Source organism: Lissotriton vulgaris, chromosome 11 (genome assembly GCF_964263255.1).
Source record: "Lissotriton vulgaris chromosome 11, aLisVul1.2, whole genome shotgun sequence".
Classification (NCBI taxonomy): domain Eukaryota; kingdom Metazoa; phylum Chordata; class Amphibia; order Caudata; family Salamandridae; genus Lissotriton; species Lissotriton vulgaris.
Genome location: NC_141699.1, coordinates 1,040,697,111 through 1,040,720,547, shown reverse-complemented (window position 1 = coordinate 1,040,720,547; position 23,437 = coordinate 1,040,697,111). Strand labels below are relative to the sequence as shown.

Below are 23,437 nucleotides of genomic sequence, written 5' to 3'. Positions count from 1 at the left end.
AAACATGCGTCAAACTCGGCACCTTCAAAGTATAAATATGTCTTGATTTGCCTAAACAAACACACAGTGGTTTGGAGCAGATCGACTATCTACTTGCCCGACGCCCTGCAGCAGCAAGTGCCGAAGGAAGCCGACCCTCCAGCAGACGCACTGCGAGACTCTGTCATTTCTCCTGCCGAGAAATCCAGCTCCAGTGTTTCCGGGCTACCCTTGCAGGTATCTGGGAAATAGAGTCCCGAGAACGAGATACAAGACCTCCTTCATTCTAGAACAAAGGTACGGAGCTGATTAGACCTCTTAGAGAATTATTGGAATCAGATTCCTGGCAGAGAACTCCTAGACTTAAAACTCCTCCTCTTATACTCTCTCCCTCTTACCAGACTTAGGTTAGGTACACCAGGGTAGGCATATTCTAGAAGCACCAGTTGAGTATTTTAGGCATCCTTATTTCACTGTATGTATTTTATGTATTTTATACATTTTATGCAGTTTTTGGCTTACAAACCATATCATGCTTTTACAGTACTACTTTATAATACTGTTCGTATTATATGCATTGTACTTCATAGTAAGCTTTACTATTGTAGCAGTTCATTTTCAATGCTTGAGAAAGAAGACTTCAATAAATACGTTTTTATTGAAAACGCCCGTCTCTCTATTTCTCTTGCACCTCTGGTGGTACTAAGCATGCACGATTGACTAAGTGAAATAGTTATCTATTGTTTCCGCGACTCTAGAGATTTGATTTCTTATTCTTGGGAAACAAAGTTGTCATGTTTTATGCGGTTGTCAGAAACTAATCCCTTCTTGTTTATTCGAGAAAGTTTCTAGTGACCTCTGAGCTAGCTGGCACTCACAATTAAGTCTAATATAGCCGGTAGAGACCTAGTAGACCTCAGTCCTACGTCTAAGCTACAGGATATATTATTCCAATGCGCAGTGCCTATTGGGAATATAGGAACTACACTACAGTGAAGTTAGGTGTTTTTAGCATTCAGGGATTGGTAGCGTTAAAGGGTAGCAAGGAATTTTAAAGGTTCAAGAAGGGGCAGTAAAGGGTTCTTTTTTTAAGGCATTGTAGTGTTGAAGAGTACCCATTTTAGAGATTTGAGGCTGTGTAATGTTTGATGGTAATGCACACTTATATATATATATATATATATATATATATATATATATATTAACCAAAGAACCTCTACTCCCCATCAGGAAAAAGAGCACGCACTCGAGGGCTATTCAGGTAAAGGCTTCTTTATTGAATTATGCCTCCTCCGACCCAGCAAAGAGAGACGCGTTTCGCCTGTCACAGCAGGCTTTCTCAATCTAATGAGCGCCATTTTAGTGGTGGCCTTTATACTCAAACATAGTCATAGACATAAAAGAGTTCATTGTTAACTAATGTTAGTCAATCAATTAAAATGTGGTGACCACTTAACTAAAAATACATTTCATTTATATATATATATATATATATGTGCGTGTGTGTGTTATCATATCTTATATTGGGTTGTGAAAAAATGCAAGGTTTTTGTTTGTGTTTTAATAGTAAATGCAGATGGTGAATGAGAATGTGTTATAATTGTGGTAGGTTTTGTGCATTCATGCAAGTGTGATGCTTGGTGTTGGTCTTCGTTGTTGATACCCACATTCATACAATCTCAGGATGTAACACTGTAGAAGGAAACAACATTTGTTACATGTGAGATAACATGTTGTACTGCAGCATTGTATAACGCTTACCACCCTCACGTGGGGCACCTTAGCACCTAACCACAAAGATTGCACATTGTACAGAGATATGCAAATTATGTAGCCAGATGTCTACTCCACAACAAAAACTTAAATGTAAACTTGAACAAGACACTTACTAACATGCCCCTGGGAAAGAATGAAAAAACAGTGTATTTCTGAATAAATATGATTTGGGGTCAGCTATTGTCTGCTATTTCCCATTAAGAAAAGCCCACAAATAAGGTAAATGGCATACACATAAAACATTGCCACCTTCAAGTAAGATGAAATATATTATCAGAGATATTAAAAATGATGGACTAAAAAGATTTTTTTCCATATGTACTTTTCACCAAGTGCCGCTCAATCACCAACAAAGCACTAAAAAACAAGCAGTATTGATAATGGAAATATTCTCCATCATCAATTACAGATTGTTATAACATTTTTGAAACAAAGTTTATACAATCCAATATATGAAATAAATTGACTAGATTTATGGGCTGCTACAAATAAACAACAGAAGATGTCTCAACATTACTCACAAAACAATGCTATTTGCTGCGTATTTATATAGTAGTTGAATCAAATTTCAGACTTGTTACATACATTTGAAATTGGATTTGATGGACCATTCTCTCCCTTTGCGTGTTTGCTAATCTGTGTCTTTCTAACTTAATTACACACATGCTGGGAAGATACTTAGCAAGTTTGGTGTGGCTCACAGCATGACAGAAACATAGAAGCCCAGGAGAACAAATAGTACAAGTGGGGAAAATGCTGTCTTCCTTCAATAAACCTTCTTACATTGACATCTTCATTCTGTGTAAAAGTGGGAACGCCATCGCAGGGTGAAAATGGATAGCGAAGAGAGATGACAATGGAGGCATAAACAATAGGTTTCATGAGGCCCACACTGGGTTAATAGAGTGGTCAAAGGGGGACATCAAAGGAAGGAGGAGCTTGTGCATTAATTTCTGTTTTGCTTCCAGTCACTATTTCTTTGCTGAATAGAATTCAGGGCCTGCTTAAAAATCCATTCCAGGATTACAATTAAAAAAATGAAAGAGTTGGGAACTCCCACACATCTATTCTTTCCCTTCATGACCAAAGGGTTACCACTTCTTCTATGTAAAATTCATGAGCAGCATTAAAACAATAACCTGCCTCCAAACAGCTTTGTCTGTGGAAATTACAGAACAAAATCCAAGTGTACCTGGGTTGCAGTGATTGTTTTTTGCATTTTTGAACAACGAAAGATTGCAACACTTGCATCCAAATTGATTTTGTGTTTTGATTGTTTGATAAACGTAATTAAATAGCATGGACACCAACAGCAGAGTAGGGATTCCAGAAATGGTTAACACATGCATTGAATCATTCTTAATGAAAGGGCTCCACTTCTATGGAATCACCGTTGCCCCATAAAGGAGGCAACTGTCTCAAGAGACATCAACACAATCTCTCTGCCAAAGATGTCCACCTCCAGTGACTTCAATACAGGGGTGAGCAAATCAAAGCCATGGGTGCCAGGTTATAATGCAGGTAATAATGCCCCACCAATAATTTAGTACTGGAGCCAGTGGTCAGGCCAGGACTTTCACATTATTTTTCCTGACTGGACCTGGCTGATGCTGGAAAAAGAGATTTCTTCTGTGACTGTGAGCAAAGGAGGAGTGGGGCAATTACCAATACAGGAACGCTCTAGCTCTTTTGCCAGGTGACTTCTTTCTGAAAGACCATGGGTTAGAGTGATTTCCAAATGGATTCACAAATGTAAAGGTTGTCGGAAGAACACACACACACTGCTGTTGTTGAATAATATAAGGGTGTTTGCACAATAAGCACAGATCATTGTTTAGTTCCATGAAAAAAATGTTTTTAATGTACCCAAAAAGTGGCCACGTAAGTAATTTCTTGTTGATGGACCTGGTGAATCGGGGATGTCTTACTGCTGACTACTGTAAAGATGGTAGCATGCACACCTAATTTGTGGAATTCATTTATAATGCTCAAAGGTTCAAAGTTGTCACGTGCAACCTCGAGACGCGCAACAAATAATTCAAAATCATTTTGGAACCTCACTTAGTCCCAAATCAGGAGGCACAACATTAAAGTGAAAAACATTCACAAACAATCAATAAAGTTCCAACAGTTTCTTCCATTAGTATTTCATGCTTATTTCTTCCACTTTAGTCCATTATCCATTATGGTACAAACATTTCAGACTCCGAATTTCATCCACTTTTTTGATGTGCCTGGCCAGGCTTTCACTCAAAACATTTGTGGATTCACCATTCCTCATAGCGGAACGTGATATTTTTTAACCCAATGCATTTCGGGCATCAGCTGCCCTTCCTCGGGGGTAGCTGTGATAAAACAGAGCGCATATTTATCACCCATACTCTTAGCAAACTCTTCTGTACTGTAGTTACTTTGTGCGTCCTTTGTTAGTGCTATTTAACCTTCACTTGCATGTGTCCCATCAATCAAGATGCACAGGAAGAGGTAGCTGCAGCCAAAACAGACCTCGATCTTTGAATGCACAGCAAATGTGGCAAGATAACAGCAAGATTTACAGCCCTGTTTACAACAGAGCTCTGTACACCACGAGCACTGGCCTCAAGTGATCCAGCTTTAAGAAAGAAATAGTGCTCACAAGCTCGGAGTAACAACAGATGTAACAGGGGCAGTCCTTGAAAAAGGGCGTGGCTTTTAATACCCAAAGCCTGAATACAGAATGTCTTTGCAGAGACAGTGCAAGTGCTGCCTAGGCGAGACCTAAAAACTGAAAGCTGGGAGCCTTAATTAAAAAGCTTTTGCAATGCAATCAGTCTCGCATTTGTGAAAGTTTGAGCTATTTGCGTGGTAAATTATATTGTCTTTTACTTGTGTTTTTGGTTTGTAGTGGATGCATGTTGATTGTAGTGGAATTATGTCGCTTGCATTGGAATTGTTAGTTGTGGAATTGTGTGGAGTGGAATTATGTGGTGTGTAGGGTATTTGTGTATTGGAAATATGTGGCATGGTGAATAGATAGGGGTGAGAGCTGTATAAAATAGATAGCAGGTAAGATTGAGAGGGAAAGGTAGTTAGTATATGAAGTGGTGAATGAACTGTAGAGTAGTAGAAAGTGTGTGTGAGAAAGAGAGAATGTTATAGATGCATTAAGAGATTGCGCTTGTGTACGCAGAAGACACCGAAAGAAGAGGAGGAGAGCGTGTGTTTGCGGTTTGGATTTTTTAAAAAGTTTTGGTAGAGAAGCTGTGCTGAGAGACCTGAAGTGAACCAATATTAGAAATGCTGGAGGAGTGTGTGCAATGAAATTATGTGGATAGTAATTATGTTGTATTAAGTGTAGTGGACTTATATATAGTGGTATTGTGTGTTGGGGCATCAATTGCGTGTAATTATGTAGTGCGGTGCTGAATTATGTGGTGCTGATTGGGAGTATGTTGTGTGTAGTGGAATAATGTGTTGTGGACTGGAATTTTCTGCAGTGTAATGGAATTGTGTGAAGTTGAACTGTGTTGTGTGAAATTGTGTGACTATGAGTGAAAATATGTAGAGTGGAATGGTGTGGAGTGTATTTATGTGGAGTGTTATGTGCCATGGAGTAGATTTATGTGGAGTGTAATTATGTAGTATGGAGTGGAGTGTAATTATGTTGTGTGGTATGGAACTGTGGATGTTGAATTGAGTGGTGTGGCATGTGGAATTGTGTTTCATTGTGTGAAAATATGTGAAGTCTAAATATGGGGCAAGTTGGGGAGTTGAATTTTGTTGAGTATGCATGTGTGTTTTGGAGATGAGTGGATATATGCGGAGTGTAAATATGTGGTGCAAAGTGCAACAATGTAGTGTGAAGTGTAAATAGGTACTTTGGAGTGTAGAGGGGAATAGTGGAATTTTCTGGAGTTGAATTGTGTTGCGTGGAGTGAAATTAAATTATGTTGCATGGAGTGGCAGTATGTAAAGTGGAATTATGTGGCATAGGGCAGAGTGGATATTTGATGGACTGTCATTATGTGGAATGTAGTGGAATACTGTAGAGATGAACTTTGTGGTGCAGAATTATGAGATGTTGAAATAGTTTGTGCAGTGGAATTATAAGGTGTGCATTTGTGTGTTGTGGAATTGCGTGGGATTTCATTGGGTGGTTTTGTGTTTAATTATGTGTAATTGAATGCTTGTGGTCTTTATAACTAAAAGTGTTGAGGTGGATGAATTCAGGATTTTGACTCTGAGCCACATTGACTCCTTCTAGAGCTGCAAATCACATTCCAGTGCGCTGGCGGTCAGCACCTCTCTTTGCTAATTCAAAAGACTACATGCATTCTCATGGAGATCGAGTTACAGATCTCTCTGGCACTGTCAACGCACACCCAGCCCCTCTCCCCATTTGCCTCTGTAGCAGCTTCAGGTTGGCTTTGTTAGTGAAAAAGGAACAAGATTTTGCGTAAGGATTGGGAAGAAGAGGTTCTTTGAGAGAGTCACGTTTTTGTTCGGCCAAAGCATTCAGAATTGAATATGGCTCAGCTGAAACGGGTATTTCAGTATACAGAAGAATCAGACTGGCCTGTTTTTTTGGAAGGTTATCCTTGGCAGAGGAGTGGGGAGCAGCAGGGGCTGGACTGTAAATCCTCTGGTCTTAGACGTGAAAGAGTGTGTGCTCTCTCGAATACAAGGTGGCAGAGCACCATAGGACATAAATATGTAAAGTGCACCTCAAAGAGGAGAAAGCAGCAGCCAGAGTCCCTCGCCTTCTATGGTTGTGAGAGGTTTTTATTGAAACATACCTAAAAATCAGCTGTTATAAAAAGAAATGTGCGCCTCACAGGCTGGACAGAAGAAACAGCAAGAAATGTAAAAAATGCAAATAGGGCAGAGGAGCTGCTGTGCGGCATGAGGCAGCTAGGAGGGTGAAGAGCAGAAACCCCCTTGTGTGCTGGCAAGAGCCATGGAGATCGCAGCTGGCATGTTAACAGATGAAAGGCGGCGAGCGCCCTGTTGATCAAAAAGTAAATAGTGTCACAAACAAACGTAAAAAAAAAACAAGGAAGAAGACATGTAAGAGCGGCAGTCTTTTGGGAGGGTCTGGAACAGCAAAAGGTGGGACAAATTAACTGCATTTGCCAATGCAAAGCAGCCATTTAAAAAAGGCATTAACAGGAGCCAATTGAAAACATGAGAGGTTCTTCCAGCCCATGCATCAGATACAGCATGTCTCGCAGAGACAGTGCATGCGCTTCCTAGGCAAGACCTAAATAGCATGCCTCCTAGCCCGCCCCAATATCTACCCTTAGACCTACCCCCAGTCAACAGCTTAGTATGGTGACTACCTACACTTATCCCCCCCCCCCCCATTTAAAGCACAGTCCCCACAGCTGCACATTGCTCTCTCTGGTTTGGTGTTCTGCCCTGAGCTCCACGCTGTCGTCTCTTTCGCCCATGCCACAACCCGCTTTAAGAAAAAAAACACTGTAATGATATGTTCTAGTCTTTTTAGAATGTTCTGTCTGTGTTCCAACTCCTGGTTCGAAATAGAACTGGGGTTTAAAAAGATAACCAAGTTCTGGAGCTGGATGAAGTGTTGGCTGCTGCGCATCACCTGTGTATCATTAAAGCTTACATTCAACTTCATCCTGTGTACGAGTGCTGATACTACGGAAAAACGTGGCGACGATCTTCAGGTGTATGCTACCCAGGCAAGTTTCTACGTTATACAAGAGAAATCAGAAAAAGACGGAAGAGGCAGTCAAGACGGAAAATTAAGTTAAGAAAAATACACGAAAGGTACCTTGAGGGTGTTCCTGTTTGTTTCTTCGAACGAATGAAGAGACTCCGGATTGGGGTGTTGGATAATTGAAAGTACTGTGTTTTTATCAAAAATTCCGGCAGCAGCTAAAGCGCTTGGGTAATCTGTTACCAGTTGAGATGACGTACAGCCTACGTTTGCAGGTGGCGTACTAGTTGTTAGACGGGGGCCATCTTGGGTGTCAAAAGTTGTTGGCACAAGTGACGTAACGGCGAAAGGTGGAACGCACCGTACTTGCCTGCAACGCAACGTAGGGTGAGGAACGTGGATGCCATTTTAATAGATGTGAAACGCATGAAGAGTTCTTTTTGAAGCACAACGTTACGTGAGGATCCATCTTGTAAATACGGTAAAAAAAAAAAGAGCATATCTTCCCCCAAGGGAAGCGACACACGTTGCTGAAGTGAACGCGTACATTTCGAACAACTGGTTAAGACGTTCACGGTGATACGCACACCTGCCTTGTGTGAAGTGCGTAAAGAAGTAAATATGCACACTTGTCTCATGTGAAGTGCGTAATGATAACAAAACCTGTATTTAGGTAAGATTTCTCTGGAGCGTAAGCATGCAGGCTGTTTCACTACCTCCTCCCTTTCTTGGCCTTCCAGGTGAACCACCTATTGTTTGGAAAAAGTGGTTTGATGCGTTTACCACTTATCTAGGGGCCATAGGAGCTTCTAGGTACAGAGCAGAAAGAAAGAAATATCTATTGCTAAATAGTCTTGGGTTCAAGGGTCGATCGATCGTCAAACACTTGCCTCCCTTGGTGCGCCCTCCTGAAGAAGAAGACCTAGATGATTACGCGGAAACAGTCAAGATGTTAGAGTTACGTTTTGATATACAACCTAGTTTGGTTGTAGTCAGACATAAATTTTATAAACGAGAACAAAAAGAGGGGGAAAAGGTTGAGGATTTTATTTCTGCCCTGAGAATACTTAGTGCAGAATTTTAATTTGAAAACTTTAGAGATCAAATGATCAGAGATCAGTATATTTGTAAATGTGCAGACAAAAGTATCCAGCAGAAATTACTCTCTTTGGGTAATCCGTCACTTGAAGAGACTGTACGTGTGGCAAAAAGTATTGAATTTTCAAAACTATCTGTTAAAGAACTTGATGAAAAAATGTCACCTTCTATAACTAAGGAAGAAAGTATTAATGTTGTGAAAGTTCATGAGAGCAAAGTTAACTCAGGGGAACGTACAGAAAATAAGTTTTTTAAACAAAGTAATATTTGTTTTAAATGTAGAAATTTTCCACATTTGAAGTCTGGACGCCCGTGCCCAGCTAAAAATGTCACATGTAGATCATGTGGAAGATTGGGTAATTTCGCTAAAGTGTGTCAGAATGTTAAGCGTAATCCATCTCAAGTACAGTATAACAAACAATGGAATAATCCGGGTAATTCATCTTCTGTAGCTAATGTTTCTGAATACAACCAAGATGACACTAATAACATTCAGGATGATCTAAGGGATATGGTTGTGGTTGTGGGGGATTTGTGCAATGAGGCTGATTCAGAAATGGAATGCGTTGATCCTTACACTGATATTGGTATTGGTGACAAGGTTGTCTGTTTGTTAGTAGACTCAGGAGCGAGGATAACCATGTTGACTCAAGAACTTTTTAAGGAGGTGTGGGTTGACCGTAAACTATTTCCTCCTGACAGAGCCCCTGTCTCTTATGAAGGTAGGAGGATAGAGCTTAAAGGGTACTTTGAGGATACTCTTGAATTTAGAGGGAGAAAGATCTTTGGTAAAATGTATGTATCCATCAAAGGTTTAAACATTCTCGGATGGTTTCATCAGGGGTTGTTTAAAATGAATCTCAGACCAGGCACAAAAGACCCTATTTCAGTTGTGCAAAATGATGATTTTGTTGACAAGTTGGTTGAAGTTTGCCCACTGTTTTTGGCAACGGACATGGGGAGGTGAAGGGGTTTAAGCACACCATTAGAGTAAAAGACAATGCCATTCCTGTTAAGCACAGATTGAGGAATGTCCCAATTAGTGTAAGGGAACAGCTGGAAACAGAATTGAATGGTCTTTGTAAGAAAGGGATAATAGAACCTATTGAGTCTTCGCTTTGGCTTTCTCCCCTAGTCGTCGCTGAGAAAAATGGCGAGCTTCGCGTCTGTGTTGATTTACGCAGTCTAAATAAGAGCATTTGGGTAGATTCCTATCCCCTTCCAGTTATGCTTTTGCTTATTAATTGTTCAAAGTGGTTTAGCAAACTAGATTTAGCGTCTGCATACCACCAGGTTGTCTTAGATCCTGCTTCCAAGCATCTCACTGCTTTTGTGTCCCCTGTGGGTTCTTTCCAATACTGTCGCATGCCTTTTGGATTGGCCTCTGCGGAAGCAGTATTTCCAAGAATCATGTCAAATCTTTTAAAGAACATCGATAGAGTTGTTGTCTTTCAGGACGATGTTTTGATTCATGGGGCTACATGTGAAGTGCATGATGAGATCTTAAGAAGAGTGTTAGAGGCGTTGCGTAGTGGTGGAGTTGTTTTGAAAAAGGAGAAGTGTGTGTTCAGAATGCGAAAAGTAGAATATCTTGGCCATGTTTTGTCGGAAAATGGTGTGGAGCCAAGACCAGGTTTAGTAACATAACATGTGTATTTGTAAAGCGCACGTTCACCCTTGGGTATCTTGGCGCTGAATAACAGATGTTTATTGTTACCCAACTCAATGGTACTCATTTTATCGACCTCAGTTGGATGAAAGGCTGAGTGAACCCCCGGGATTTGAACCTGTGACCATGAGGTCGAACACAGGCCCCTGCAATGGACGCATTAGTCCACTGAGCCACCAGACCCAGCTAGTAAAAGCCATTGGATATAGTTCACCTCCTAAGGATAAAAGTGGTTTGAAATCATGTATTGGTTTATGTGAATTTTATTCATGTTTTATACCAGACCATGCAATTAAGGTGCAGCCATTGTCGAACATGCTCAAAAGAGAGGTTCCTTTTGTTTGGGATGTTCGATGCGATTCAGTCTTTACCTGGATTAAACAACAATTAGTGAGTTCAAAAGTGTTGAAGCCTTTCAATCCCAATGCCATGTGTACTATTACTGTGGATGCTAGTGGGTTAGGATTGGGTTCTTATTCAGGGAGTAAATGGAGTAGAGCAAACTTTAAGTTATGCTTCTAGAGTTCTTCGTGGTTCAGAATTCAACTTTGCTGTAATTGAAAAAGAACTGTTAGCGTGCTGGTGGGCGATAAGGAAGTTTAACCCTTATATCTGGGGAAAACATTTCCAGTTAAGGACTGACCACAGCCCATTAGTTTCTATTCTTTCAGGAGTTAGAGTGAAAGAGCATTCACCAAGTATAGCTAGACTTTCAACCATATTGCTTCAATATGATTTTGAGATAACATATAACCCTGGAAGCAAAAATACAAGAGCTGATTATTTTTCTAGAAATCCCATTGAAACCGATTGTGAGAATGATTTTGAGGAGGATTATGATGAGGAAGACTGTTTTGTTGCTTCAGTTGGTATGGATGATATGTTCTCCATTAGTGAAGCTGAATGGAGGGAACATCTATAGATGTGTAAGAGAAGATTGGCCTACAGAAAAAAATGTTCATGTTTCTCTACAAACTTTTGTGAAGGTTTCTAGTGAACTTTCCAATGAAGGTGGGTTGTTAATGCGTGGCGATAGATTGGTACCTCCAGATGACCTTAGGACCAGAATTGTCAAAGGTGCACATGAGGGTCATCTGGGTAAAACTTTGACTAAAAGAAGGGTCCGTGAGCATTTCTGGTGGCCGCAGATGGATCAGGATATTGATACGGTTGTTGAGGAGTGTGTGTTTTGTTCGAGTGCTGAAAAGAGTTTGAAGGTACGCCCTCCACCTTTGCATTCTATTGTTCTTCCTGACAGACCCTGGGAGAAAATAGGAATTGATTTAGTTGGGCCTTTTTATTTGCTTCCTTCCTCCTCAAGGTTTGCTATTCTAAATGGCCGGAGGTACATTTTGTTGGTGATCCCAATTCAAAAAATGTTATTGACTTTTTAAAAGACCTTTTTCTACGGGAAGGTTTTCCATCCACGATTGTAAGTGATAACGGTGTCCAATTTGTTAGCCAAGAGTTTACCACATTTTTGAGCCAAAGTGGGATCAATCATTTGAAAAGCGCCCTCTATCACCCACAAACTACGGGTTTAGTGGAGCGCATGAACAGAGTCTTGAACAATTGCGTACAATGGGCTATTACACAACGTTGTCATGTTCCTAATGCTGTCAGATCCATGTTGTGGTTCTATCGTACCATGCCGCATTCCTCAACTAAGGTGTCTCCTTACGAATTATTACGAGGGAGAAAACCATGCTCTAAGATTTGTCCTGGTTGGATGTCACAATGGGTGAAGTTAAATTCCCTGAGCAATGTGGATGAGATAGTTAGGCGTAATGTCACACAAGCTCAGTCCAAACAGAAACTTAATTTTGACTCAAGGAAAAGAGTTGTGGCTCAACAGTTTTCTGTTGGTGACAGGATTCATATTAAGTTACCTGTGCATACCACTAAAGGCAGTGGCAAATTCTCTGAGCCTTTCATTATTGATAAAGTCTGTGGTAATGCTGTGAGAGTGAATATGAAGAACTGGTGGAGTATTGCCAGAATTGTCAAAGCTAATGCAAGTGTCAAAAAGAATACTAGTTCTGCTTTAAGTTCCGCTTCTAGTGGAAGAGACTCTGTGTCTTCTGACCCCGTGGGCGGTGATGACTTGTCTCCTTCTCACTCTTCTCATCTAGTGGGTCTACGCAGGAGCAGTCGTCAGAGTTCTATTCCAGCAAGGTATCGTTAAGAATGTTAGTTATTTATTCTGCAAATGCGTTTTGTATTTCTTTCAAGTTTGAGCGTATTGTATGTCTTTCAAGTTTGGTTTTCACTTTGTTTTTATTTCTTTTTATTATTGAAGAAGAGGGGATAATGTAATGATATGTTCTAGTCTTTTTAGAATGTTCTGTCTGTGTTCCGACTCCTGGTTCTAAATAGACCTGGGGTTTAAAAATATAACGAAGTTCTGGAGCTGGTTGAAGTGTTAGCTGCTGCGCATCACCTGTGTATCATTAAAGCTTACATTCAACTTCATCCTGTGTACGAGTGCTGATACTACAAACACTTTTGCACGTTTTTCTTTCTTATTTACTGATCCAACTCGGATCATTAAAAAGGAGAAAAGCACCCACCAAATTTTGTTGACTCACATATGCGTGGTGCGCGCCTTCAATGGTTCTTTTTTTTATTCTTTTTATGCCATGCTGCCCAGCATGGCTAAAAAACACCGGCAAAACCAATAGGTCCCAAAAGTTAGACTGTAATAACCAACTTGTTATGTATCTCTTGTATTCAGAATGTGAGATGTGTTCCAGAGTGTTCACGTTGCTTGGTAGTGGCAATAGAACACTAGAGAGACAGGTACTTTAGGTGCCTAGTGGGTAGGACATTTTAAGCTGTAGATATTTACCTTCAATACAGAAGATGCTCACAACCTTTACTGAAGACTCGGATTATCTTTATTGCACGAGACCTATTCGTATCAGTGTTTAATTTGTAGAAAACACAAGAGGTGCATGGACCCAAGATATTTCATGGGAGGTAACAGCAGCTTGCACACCCAGCGAATGCTGTCAACTACTAAGTATATTGAAATTCCAAATGACTGACTAATGTGCTCTTCTTAAAATAGACAGCGCCCTCATGTGGTGACTTGTCAGAAACATGTGCCGCTGTCGACAAATAAGTGCTACGCCGGCACAAATTATGCACTAATTAACATTGCCTAACGCTTGTTTTTCACCGACCCTGCCATCGTTTTTCTCCATTTTCATTATATGTGTGGTCATTTCTTTCCGTGTCCTTGCACTCATACTTTTGTTTCACACTCAAGGTCTCAGTTCACATTCCTGGTTTTATGTAGACCACCTAATTATATTTAAATGACTCTATTTTGAAGCTTTTAGTACAAGTGGTCAGCTGACGTCAAACAACCCCATGAATGCTGCAGCCCTGGTTGCGTGACCAGTTCTGGAAGGTGATGGGGTCTGTTACAACACTCCTGCGTGTGTTTGTGGAAGCCGGGGCCCGGCTACAGCGGAGCACTTCGAGGGCCGAACACCGAAGGTAATCCAGTAACAAGGAATAACAAGTTATTTCAGGGATACCAAACACTGCAACACCTGGTCAGAGAATAAAACAACGGCACTTTCAGAGATTTGCTGGCCCAAACTCCATCCATCCGACGCTACCATAACGCACGCGTGCACGGTGATGTCAGTCCGCAAGCGGGGCGCGCGCAGGACGGTGGGAGACTGGTGCGGCTGTTTGAGGTTGACTAACGAGAGCATAGTTCTGCGATGAAGGAAATTTCACACCCAAGATGGCTTCCGCGAGATGCTGCTGGGTAGCTTTATAGAAAAGCTTCCGGGTTAGTCTCGCGACGCTGCTTTTGGTCTCCCGTTCACTTCTGGATTAGTGCCCCTCTACGGCTTTCGCGCGTAGCTGGCTCTCGTGCTGCCGTCCATCTTGTTCACAGTCTCGGACGCTTCGGTGACCTTGCGATAGCTCCTGTCTTTCGGTAAGTAGGAGAACGTGGTGGTGAGGGGCGTCGGTAAGCAGTCATCGATACGGTGTCCCCCCTCGAGCCGTTGGCTATGTCATCGCCTATATCAGGTAGCGTGATGGATTGATTAACGCAAAGAGGGCACGCTTTCAGGTTGCTAATGTGTGACATTTTGATGCATGATGTGTGAGACACTTGTCGTCAGTTGAACACTGTATTTATATCGAGCTAATTGGATTCATGTTTTTAAAACCTTTTTATTGTGCCATGTAATCGGCTTTATTTGGACAAAATTGCGAGATCTTGAAAACTGTTCTTGGCAAAAATATCCAGGATTGGCTAAAACGAGTCAGTCACAAAATATATGACTGCTTTGCAAGTGTATCTTAGTTATGCGGGATGAAGGGAGGATGGCCAATTTCCCATTATCTATTGCCGGACAGTTTGCACCTGGGGAGATAGTTTGCACTGTAGGGGGTATAGGTATACACTGTGTGCGAAGACATCAAAAAACATTTGTTGGGAAGCAGAAGGCTTTGGGGCAGGTAGTGCAATTTGGAGTTTCCTTTGAAACCCTCTTCCAACATGACTGGAGATTAAGTGTTACTTTACCTCCTCCTAGAGTATGCCTGGACTGCACTCGGCTGCCACCCAAGTTGTGGTCTAGTGGACTGGTTGGAAATAAGGAACTAGGAGGCAATTCTTAATCTCGTCATCTCATGTTGGAAATGTGTGTGCTCTTGTGCAGTCACTTTTTGAACGTGATCATCTGTTGCCTTTTTATCAAGATTGGGAGTATTTCGAATCAAAGTAAAAGCTGTTAGTAATTGTGTTATTATAAACGGACTGGATTTCACCCCGGGGAATGCATCTAGCATAGTAGTTTTCTTTCACACATACAGGTCTGTTAATGATCAGGTCAAGTCAATAAATTTATATAGCGCTACATACCCAGAGGGTCTCAAGGCGCTTGCAGAGGGGTGGGGAATTACTTGTCAAATATCCACGTTTTAAGTTGCTTTCTGAATGCTAGGTGGTTCTGAGTAAGGCGAAGGTGAGGGGGAAGTGAGTTCCAGGTTTTAGCTGCCAGGTAGGAGAAGGATCTACCTCCCATGGTGGTTTTGTTGATGCGAGGTACAGTGGCAAGGGCTTGGTTGGAGGATCGTAGCTGGCGGGCGGGGGAGTAGAAGGACAGTCGTGTGTTGAGGCATTCGGGTCCGATTTCGTAGAGTGCTTTGTGTGCGTGGGTTAGGAGCCGGAAGGTAATCCTCTTATTGACGGGGAGCCAGTGGAGGTTTTTCAGGTGACCAGAGATGTGTTCTTTACGCGGGATGTCTAATACGAGCCTGGCTGAAGCGTTCTGGATGCGTTGGAGTTTTTTCTGGAGTTTTGCGGTGGTCCCGGCGTAAAGGGTGTTTCCGTAGTCCAGTCGGCTCGTGACCAGAGCGTGGGTGACCGTTTTTCTAGTTTCGGTGGGGATCCAGCGAAATGTTTTTTTGAGCATGCGAGGAATGTTGAAGCAAGATGAAGAAACTGCGTTGACTTGTCTGTTCATCGAGAGTGAGGAATCCAGGATGACGCCCAGGTTCCGTGCGTGGTCCGTCGGGATGGGTGCTTTTCCGAGGGCCTCAGGTGGGTGGATTTGCAACTCAATAGCTGAACGTGCTCCTTAAACTGCTTTATGCAGAACCCCCTATGCTACAGTACATTTTTCCCAGCCGTCGATAGGTACCACATTTGATGCTGGTACTTTCAGGGGGCTAAAAAGTGGAGAGCCAAAATACGTGATAATTGTAATTTTGCAGTGCCTCTGCAAACAGTGGGTTAGGAGCCACAATTTCCGGTCAAACCTTCAAATGCGGCACGATTGGTCACCCTCGATGACGGATACGTGTGTGTGGACTGCAGATGTATTGGAGAGTACCCCTAGTTCAGACAAGGAATAGACTGAGGAAGGCTGGTTAGGGTGATATTGCAGCTCCTGTCGGGATACCCTTTCTTGTCTGTGTACCTAGAACACTATGAATAATGACCTATTGTTCTTAGCTGAATCCTGACAACGAAAACTACATAGTGTTAAAGTTATTAGTAGTTGTGATATTAATGAGATTGGCTTAGGTCACCTAGAAAATAAATATTTTCTTAACATCACATCCATTTTTGATATAATTGGATAATGCAGTAATACCCTGTAAGCTAGTGCTTGTGCAATAAGCATAGGACTGTGTGTTTAGCAGTGGCCCCTTGGTTAAGTGCTTTCTGCACTGACCCTTGGACTAAGTCCATTATTAACAATGCTGTAAGGCTATTGTCCAGAGATGAACGCTTCTCACTTTTGCAGGGACATAGGCAAATTTAAGTATTACATTTAAAGGTGAGCAAATCAATCCAGAGAAATAGCTAAGTGTAGTGTTTCTTAACCTGTGGTTGAGAGGGTCTGCAAAGCCTACGCAGTTGGCCCGCAAATGTTCGGAAAATTAAATATTAACATATTGATTAAGTGCATATAAATGATGAAGAAGAATGTATAATGTTCATTTTTAAAACGTTCTGTAAATCTGAAGTACTTTGGACGTGGAGGCTTACAATTAAGTTGGGTATCATCTGCCTGATTCATGGGAGCAGTGTAATTGCATCAAACAGAATACTGTATGGATGATAGGGGACCACTCCATTAATTTTGGTATATATATTTCTTTATGAAGTAACATGCTGCTTCATTTGTTTTGATTTTTTTTGTTTTGCGGTTCAGGTAATTGGAAATGCTTAGGTACGTGTTCCAAGTGGTGGGTCCTCAGAAGTCAAAAGGTTAAGAACCACAGACTTGGTGGACTATGGTGATGAGTGAGATTATATTGGCGTGGCATTTGATTGTGATATTGCACTGTAAATGAAATAAAAGCTATGCAGCAAACATAAATTTGTGTTTTTAATTGGGGGTATTTACAGATGGTGAAACAAGCCTAAGAAGCAATGAAACTCTGTAGATAGCAATAGTATATGTAGTCCGTACATGAGGATACAGATACATGCAGGTCCTTTTCCAGTGTAAACTGAGGATAACCATCTAGAAATACAGAAGACGGGAAACTGCATGTAGTCACTCATCTAAATAGAGCCGTACAGTAATGTTAGTAGGTGTTGGGTTATAAGGAGATATTTGGCTCGCATGGACATATTAGTTACCAAGGCATGTGTTTGGGATACATGTAGAACCATGACTGAGTACAAGGTGCTGAGATATTCGGATATAGACAATTCTGATATAGTCAAGCAGAAGGTTGTGTGCAAGTCTAAGAGCAACCTCCTACTCCCAGTCCTGGATCACTGCGTCTTCTAATCCTACTAAGGATCGTTTCTGAATCTTCAAAGAAATGGTCTCTGTCAGTGTCCCAAAAACACCTTTCCCCGCTCTGGGATCCTGTGACAACCGAAATACATTTCAAGATTATTTGCAGCAAACTGTCCCCTACTCAAGACCTCGGTTCGAATAAGGGAGGATTGCTATTTCACCATTGAGTCAGCTTTAAAAGATTTGGCACCACTTTCTTCCACATCAGAGCTTCTCCCTCTGGAATTATTTTCCCACCCAGCTGAGTTAAATCACCCATAGCAAATTCAGAAAATACTTGAAGATGCACTGATATTCGGGTAGATCTGTTGTAGTAGTTTCAGACTGATCTACAGAAGTCTGACTGGGGAGATGTCAAAGGGCGGGCTGTTCCTTTCTAGAGGGGTTCAAACCTACTATCAAAGGTTCTGTCACCTGTTAATTCTGTAGTGGGACTATTAGACAGTATATAGATTGGGTTGAACTGGTGCCTACCTTAGGGCTTAGAAGCCACTAAATGAGCTGGTTAGTAGTACTTAAGAAAATCCCTAAAATAATTGTCGCAATGGACTGAAACAATTGCCTAACTGTTCAATGAAAGCAACAAGCTATTCAAGGCATTCTAACGGCGCCAGCCTCCTCCCACCACCTGTCATTTCCTATCTGTCAAAAAGGTCATCGGCATTGCTCATCTTAATCACTGGCACCCTTGAAGCCATTCTCAACAAGGTTAATTTTAAAAGCTCATACTATAAGCCGAGACCCCCACGCCTTGAGTTACACCCTCTGGCACTTCTTTCTCCTTATTACTAGCAGCAACTTTATTAGTTTTCTCATGTTTCACAGAGCTGCGTCCTTGACAATTACTTCACAGCATCGTTTGTTGATCACATACCTATACCATGCTGCTGGCCCCCCACACCTAGATAAGAACAAGGCAAACCTGTATCTCTATGGAACTTGGGTGAAAGGTATAAAGCACATTGGTTTGTACGGTGAGATGTAGAAACTATTTAATTCAGTTGAAGCCTACTTTCTCTATACACCAGCATGCAAAGTATTTGAACTGCTGAAAGTTTAAATATCAGAAAATGAGGAACCCACTTTGAAGGGTTCAGAGACCTAGTTGGTATGTGTGGTTACTGGCAATTTTGTCAGTGTACCAAAATGAGAAAGAAAAATTTCTTTCTAGAGTCCCCTCACTCACCGGGGTTTCCCCACGGTGACATGCTTAATCATTGGGGCCATCCCAGTTCTCTACGAAAAGGGGCGTGCTGCGACTAGCGAACTACGCAGGAGCACTATTTTGTGAAACGACTATGTGTGGTGTAAAGTGTTGTGATGGTAGAGTGGGTGTGTGATTAAAAATACCGTGCTAGTGGGCCTCAACAATTTATTCTGCTCCTAGTTTGGTATGTTAAAATGGGGTAACACTGTATTCTAACCTTAAATTTGGGCTAGATCAGTGTTCTGTGGTCGACATGTTTCAAGCTCCCCAAGCTTTTCATCAGGACCATACAGGGTCCAGCCCTCGCTGTTAATGGTTAAACATGCGTTTGTATACATACGATTTGTATCCTATTCGTATTTATGTATGAGTGTTAAGTTACACTTCATGGTCTCAGGCGAGGGCAGGATCGCTCGTGGAAACATTGTTCCTATCGGCAAACCCGCTCGGTACTACCTGTTCGATCCTCACCCGACCGCATACTCTTATGTATGCGGTCGGGTGAGGATTGAACAGGTAGTACCGAGCGGGTTTGCCGATAGGAACAATGTTTCCACGAGGCGATCCTGCCCTCGCCTGAGACCATGAAGTGTAACTTAAAACTCGTACATAAATACGAATAGGATACAAATCGTATGTATACAAACGCATGTGTAACCATTAACAGCGCATAGTACAACAAATAATTTTGAAACACAACCTATTCATTTAAATAAAGGAGTGGAAAATACAGGGCTGGACCCTGTATGGTCCTGATGAAAAGCTTGGGGAGCTTGAAACATGTCGACCACAGAACACTGATCTAGCCCAAATTTAAGGTTAGAATACAGTGTTACCCCACTTTAACATACCAAACTAGGAGCAGAATAAATTGTTGAGGCCCACTAGCACGGTATTTTTAATCACACACCCACTCCACCATCACAACACTTTACACCACACATAGTCGTTTCACAAAATAGTGCTCCTGAGTAGTTCGCTAGTCGCAGCACGCCCCTTTTCGTAGAGAACTGGGATGGCCCCAATGATGAAGCATGTCACCGTGGGGAAACCCCGGTGAGTGAGGGGACTCTAGAAAGAAATTTTTCTTTCTCATTTTGGTACACACTGACAAAATTGCCAGTAACCACACATACCAACTAGGTCTCTGAACCCTTCAAAGTGGGTTCCTCATTTTCTGATACTGACTGGAGGCCGACCTAGTCTGGTTTAACCTCCTTCTCCCCCCTATTCCTTGTTTGAAAGTTTAAATATGAAATGTAAAAATAAATTTGTTGGACTTGGCCCTTCTGGCAGGTCCACCCCTGAAGTTTTTGTGTTATATGTAACCTGGGGATGGTGATTCCCACGCTGAGTGCGTGTGAAGAGAGAGAGACCTGCCCTAGGAATGCATGGGTAATGTATGTGTCCTTGGTAGTTCCCGATGCGTAGGGTGTGCAGGGTCAAGTCTGGTATGTATGAACTCGTGAGATTGAATGCTGCGCAACGGTATATGCGGCATGAGTGTGTCTAGTGTAGAAGTCCCCCTTTTAGAAGTTGGCATAATTGTGGAATGTGTGCCTGGCGTATGATTGGCTGAGGCTGGCTGGGGATCCTGGCTCCCAGATTCTGGGAGGGTCTGCCCCGGTGGTGAATGGAGGGTTTAGCATGCTGATGTGAGGGGAGGAGTGAGCCTGGGTCTGCTTGTGGATTGACTGTCTGGTTTGAGTGTCCTGAATGAGGCTGGGTTTTCCCCCCACAATGCTGGCTCCACCCCCTGGGGTGCGGCTGATGTCCCTAGCCTGGCCAGTGAAAAGAATCCCCCCCATAACCAGTTCCAGCTGGTTCTCTCCCTGCCTGCCCCTTTTTAGACAAAGGAATCTCAGGTATAAAAGGAGGGTGTGCCCTCTTCTCTCTCTCTCTCTCTCTCTCTCTCTCTCTTTCCTGCTTGTCTTGACTGAATCCTGCCAGGGGCGTGCTGCAGCTTGGGCTCAGGGGAAGGGCTTGCCTCCCTGAGCCCTGCACTGCTCCTGAACTACTGACATCCTGGACTTCCTCTGGACTCTGCTTTCTATGCTTCTAGCGCTTGGGAGCGCTTTCCTGCTGTCCTAGCACCTTGGGGCGCTTCATCTATGCTTCTAGCGCTTGTGGAGCGCTTCCCTGCTGTCCTAGCGCCTTGGGGCGCTCATTCGTGCTTCTAGCGCTGGGAGCGCTATCCTCCATTGCCGGTGCCCGCCCGGCAATTGCCCGTTCGTGTGAGGGGGCCCGAGCCCCCAGCGAGTGCATACCTCGCTTGCCCTCGCTATATTATCGGGGGAGCCTGGCCCTCGTTACTTCCCCCGTGTTAACCGCCGCAGCCCGGGACCCTCGTGATGCCCTCCCCCGGGCCGCGCTCTGATTGGCTGCCGCCCCGGGCTGGGCTGATGAAGTCTCCCCGGGCCGCGCTCGGATTGGCCGGCGGACCGGGGAGCTGTGGAGGCAGAGGAGAGAGCCGAGAAATGCCGGGGGCGGCGGGAGCCTACTCCGCGCCCCTGCGTCCCACCAGGAGAAGGGCCGCTTTCCCCCCCAGGGCCCCCAGGAGCGATAGGGGGCCCCGGAGAGCGAGGAGAGACCGCGCGTCCTCCCGCCGACCGGCGAGTGCTGCAGGAGGGGAGGCGGGGCGTCGGGGCACATTGCCGGTGCCCGCCCCGCCCCTCCAGCGCGAGCACACATGTGCTTAGAGGCCCGCAGGGTCCCCAGTGACGCCGGGACTCCCGAGGGGGGACCCCGCCTGCCCATACCTTGCCCCCTGAGCCCCGAGAGGCTCCATCTATATTTTAGCCCCCGAGGAGGCTCCACCGTGTCCTTGCCTCATGAGCCCCGAGAGGCTCCACCACGTGTCCCTGGTCCTTCCGAGCCTGCGAGGCTCCGCCTCCCTGTTCTCGAGCCCGAGTGGCTCCACCGGTTGGCGCCTTTTCTTCCCCAGAGCCTGCGAGGCTCCCACGATGCCACTCAGCTGCCCAGCACTTCGTGGGCAGCTGCCACGTTTAGGTTTGCCCCTGGCTACTTGCAGCCTGCCCTGAACATCGAGACTCTTGGGCGCCCTTGCCCCAGGAAGGCCAGCTGGCCTCTGGAATGCTACTGACTAATATCAATGTGATGCTGAGAATTATTATGTGTTGCCCTGCTGATGGGGGGCCTCTGTTGTGTTATGTACCTTGTCCCTTCCCTCCTGAATACCCGATGTCCCATGTATGTGATTCCTGGTCAGAGTGGGATTTACTGCTAGTGCTAGGAAGTTCCCAGTTGATATGTCTACCCCTGGCTGGGGCCCCTTGGCCCTGCCCTGTACCCTTTTCCTTTGTAACCCCTGCCACCTTGTAAAGTGTATGTTCCTATGTGTCCTTCTTAATACAAAGACTATTTTCATATATACTTGGTGTGGAGTTCCTTTTGTAGGAGGCCCTGGACGTTGTTCTTGGTGGGTGCGTGCGCGCGCAAATACTTCACACATGACCTCAGAGATAGGCCTGGCTGCTCGCGCCGCGTTACCTAGAGGGTGAGCAGGGGTTGTTTTTACATAGGGGTGGCGGTCTCTGACTGGCTGTGGCGCAAGCCCTGCTGGGCTGGGGGCCCATTTCCTACACTGGTGGCTAGCGGTGGGATCCGGACTTGTGTTTGCGCAGTACCACAACGATAACTGGCCTCCAGAGTCCTTGACAATTACTTCATAGCATCGTTTGTTGATCTCATACCTATACCATGCTGCTGGCCCCCACACCTAGATAAGAACAAGGCAAACCTGTATCTCTATGGAACTTGGGTGAAAGGTATAAAGCACATTGGTTTGTACGGTGAGATGTAGAAACTATTTAATTCAGTTGAAGCCTACTTTCTCTATACACCAGCATGCAAAATATTTGAACTGTTGAAAGTTTAAATATGAAATGTAAAAATAAATTAAACTAGCAAGACTTTTAAAAAAAAATCTAAATTAAAAAATATATATATACGATGAGTAAATGCACACAGCTGTATTAAAAAGTGAAGCAAATGTGTAACAGCCTGCAGTACAACACTTCCAGTTCAGGTAACAGTGTTCGACTGTGTATACAAGATACGGCAAGGAAGACCCTCTTTAATTAAAGTGTTCTGTTGTCACAAATGAGCATGCTGTAACATTCCAAACAAAAGTCAGCGTTTTGACTACTGAGTGTATTCAAATATGTGCAGTCAAGTGATTTTACCACGAATCCCTGTATCTGAACATTGTAAACATTTACCTCTGTACTCGAACCTCCCACTCCTGCTGAATATCTGCTGCATACTTGCCACCTCGCTTCCTGCTGAAGAAAACTAATGTAGAGAATGGCCTTGCAAATTGAGCCGTCTGCTTTTTCTGGGTGAGGTCCTATAAAAAGCACTCCTACTAGAGCAGGGGTCTCCAAACCGGTCCTAACTACAAACCGGTCCTAACTACATGTATCTCAATGGGGATATCCCAAAAATCTGGCATGGATCCGGCCCTCCAGGACCAGTTTGGAGACCCCTGTACTAGAGTGTCAGAAATATAACCATTACATTCCGCTTCAAGCCTGCTATTTGGTCTTCTACCCAGTTGTGGTGACTAGATTGCAAAGCTACAACTAGTACACAATACCATGTATGAATATGTCACAGGCTGCATCAGTACTCTTCCTAGCCACAGATGTCAAACAATCTGTCCTCCTCAATGGGCTTCTCCATCATCACCATCCTCAGTTTGTTACATTGCTGTTCAGCATACTTAAGTA

The 23,437-nt window shown here is 43.5% G+C and overlaps 1 protein-coding gene across 2 annotated transcripts in view; it reads left to right on the top strand.

Moving 5' to 3' along the window:
- The first annotated feature begins 13,870 nt into the window (after positions 1–13,870).
- ZNF639 (zinc finger protein 639) overlaps positions 13,871–23,437 on the top strand; it is a 38,258-nt gene continuing 28,691 nt past the window's right edge. The window contains exon 1 of one of the 2 annotated variants that reach the window (XM_086944378.1): positions 13,871–14,142. Coding sequence is in view for 1 of the 2 variants with exons in the window: in XM_086944377.1 (XP_086800503.1) it covers positions 14,219–14,237 (19 nt within the window). In the remaining variant the exon portion in view is untranslated. Of the gene's footprint in view, positions 14,238–23,437 lie in introns of both variants that reach the window. The other variant, XM_086944377.1, reaches the window with a different exon arrangement.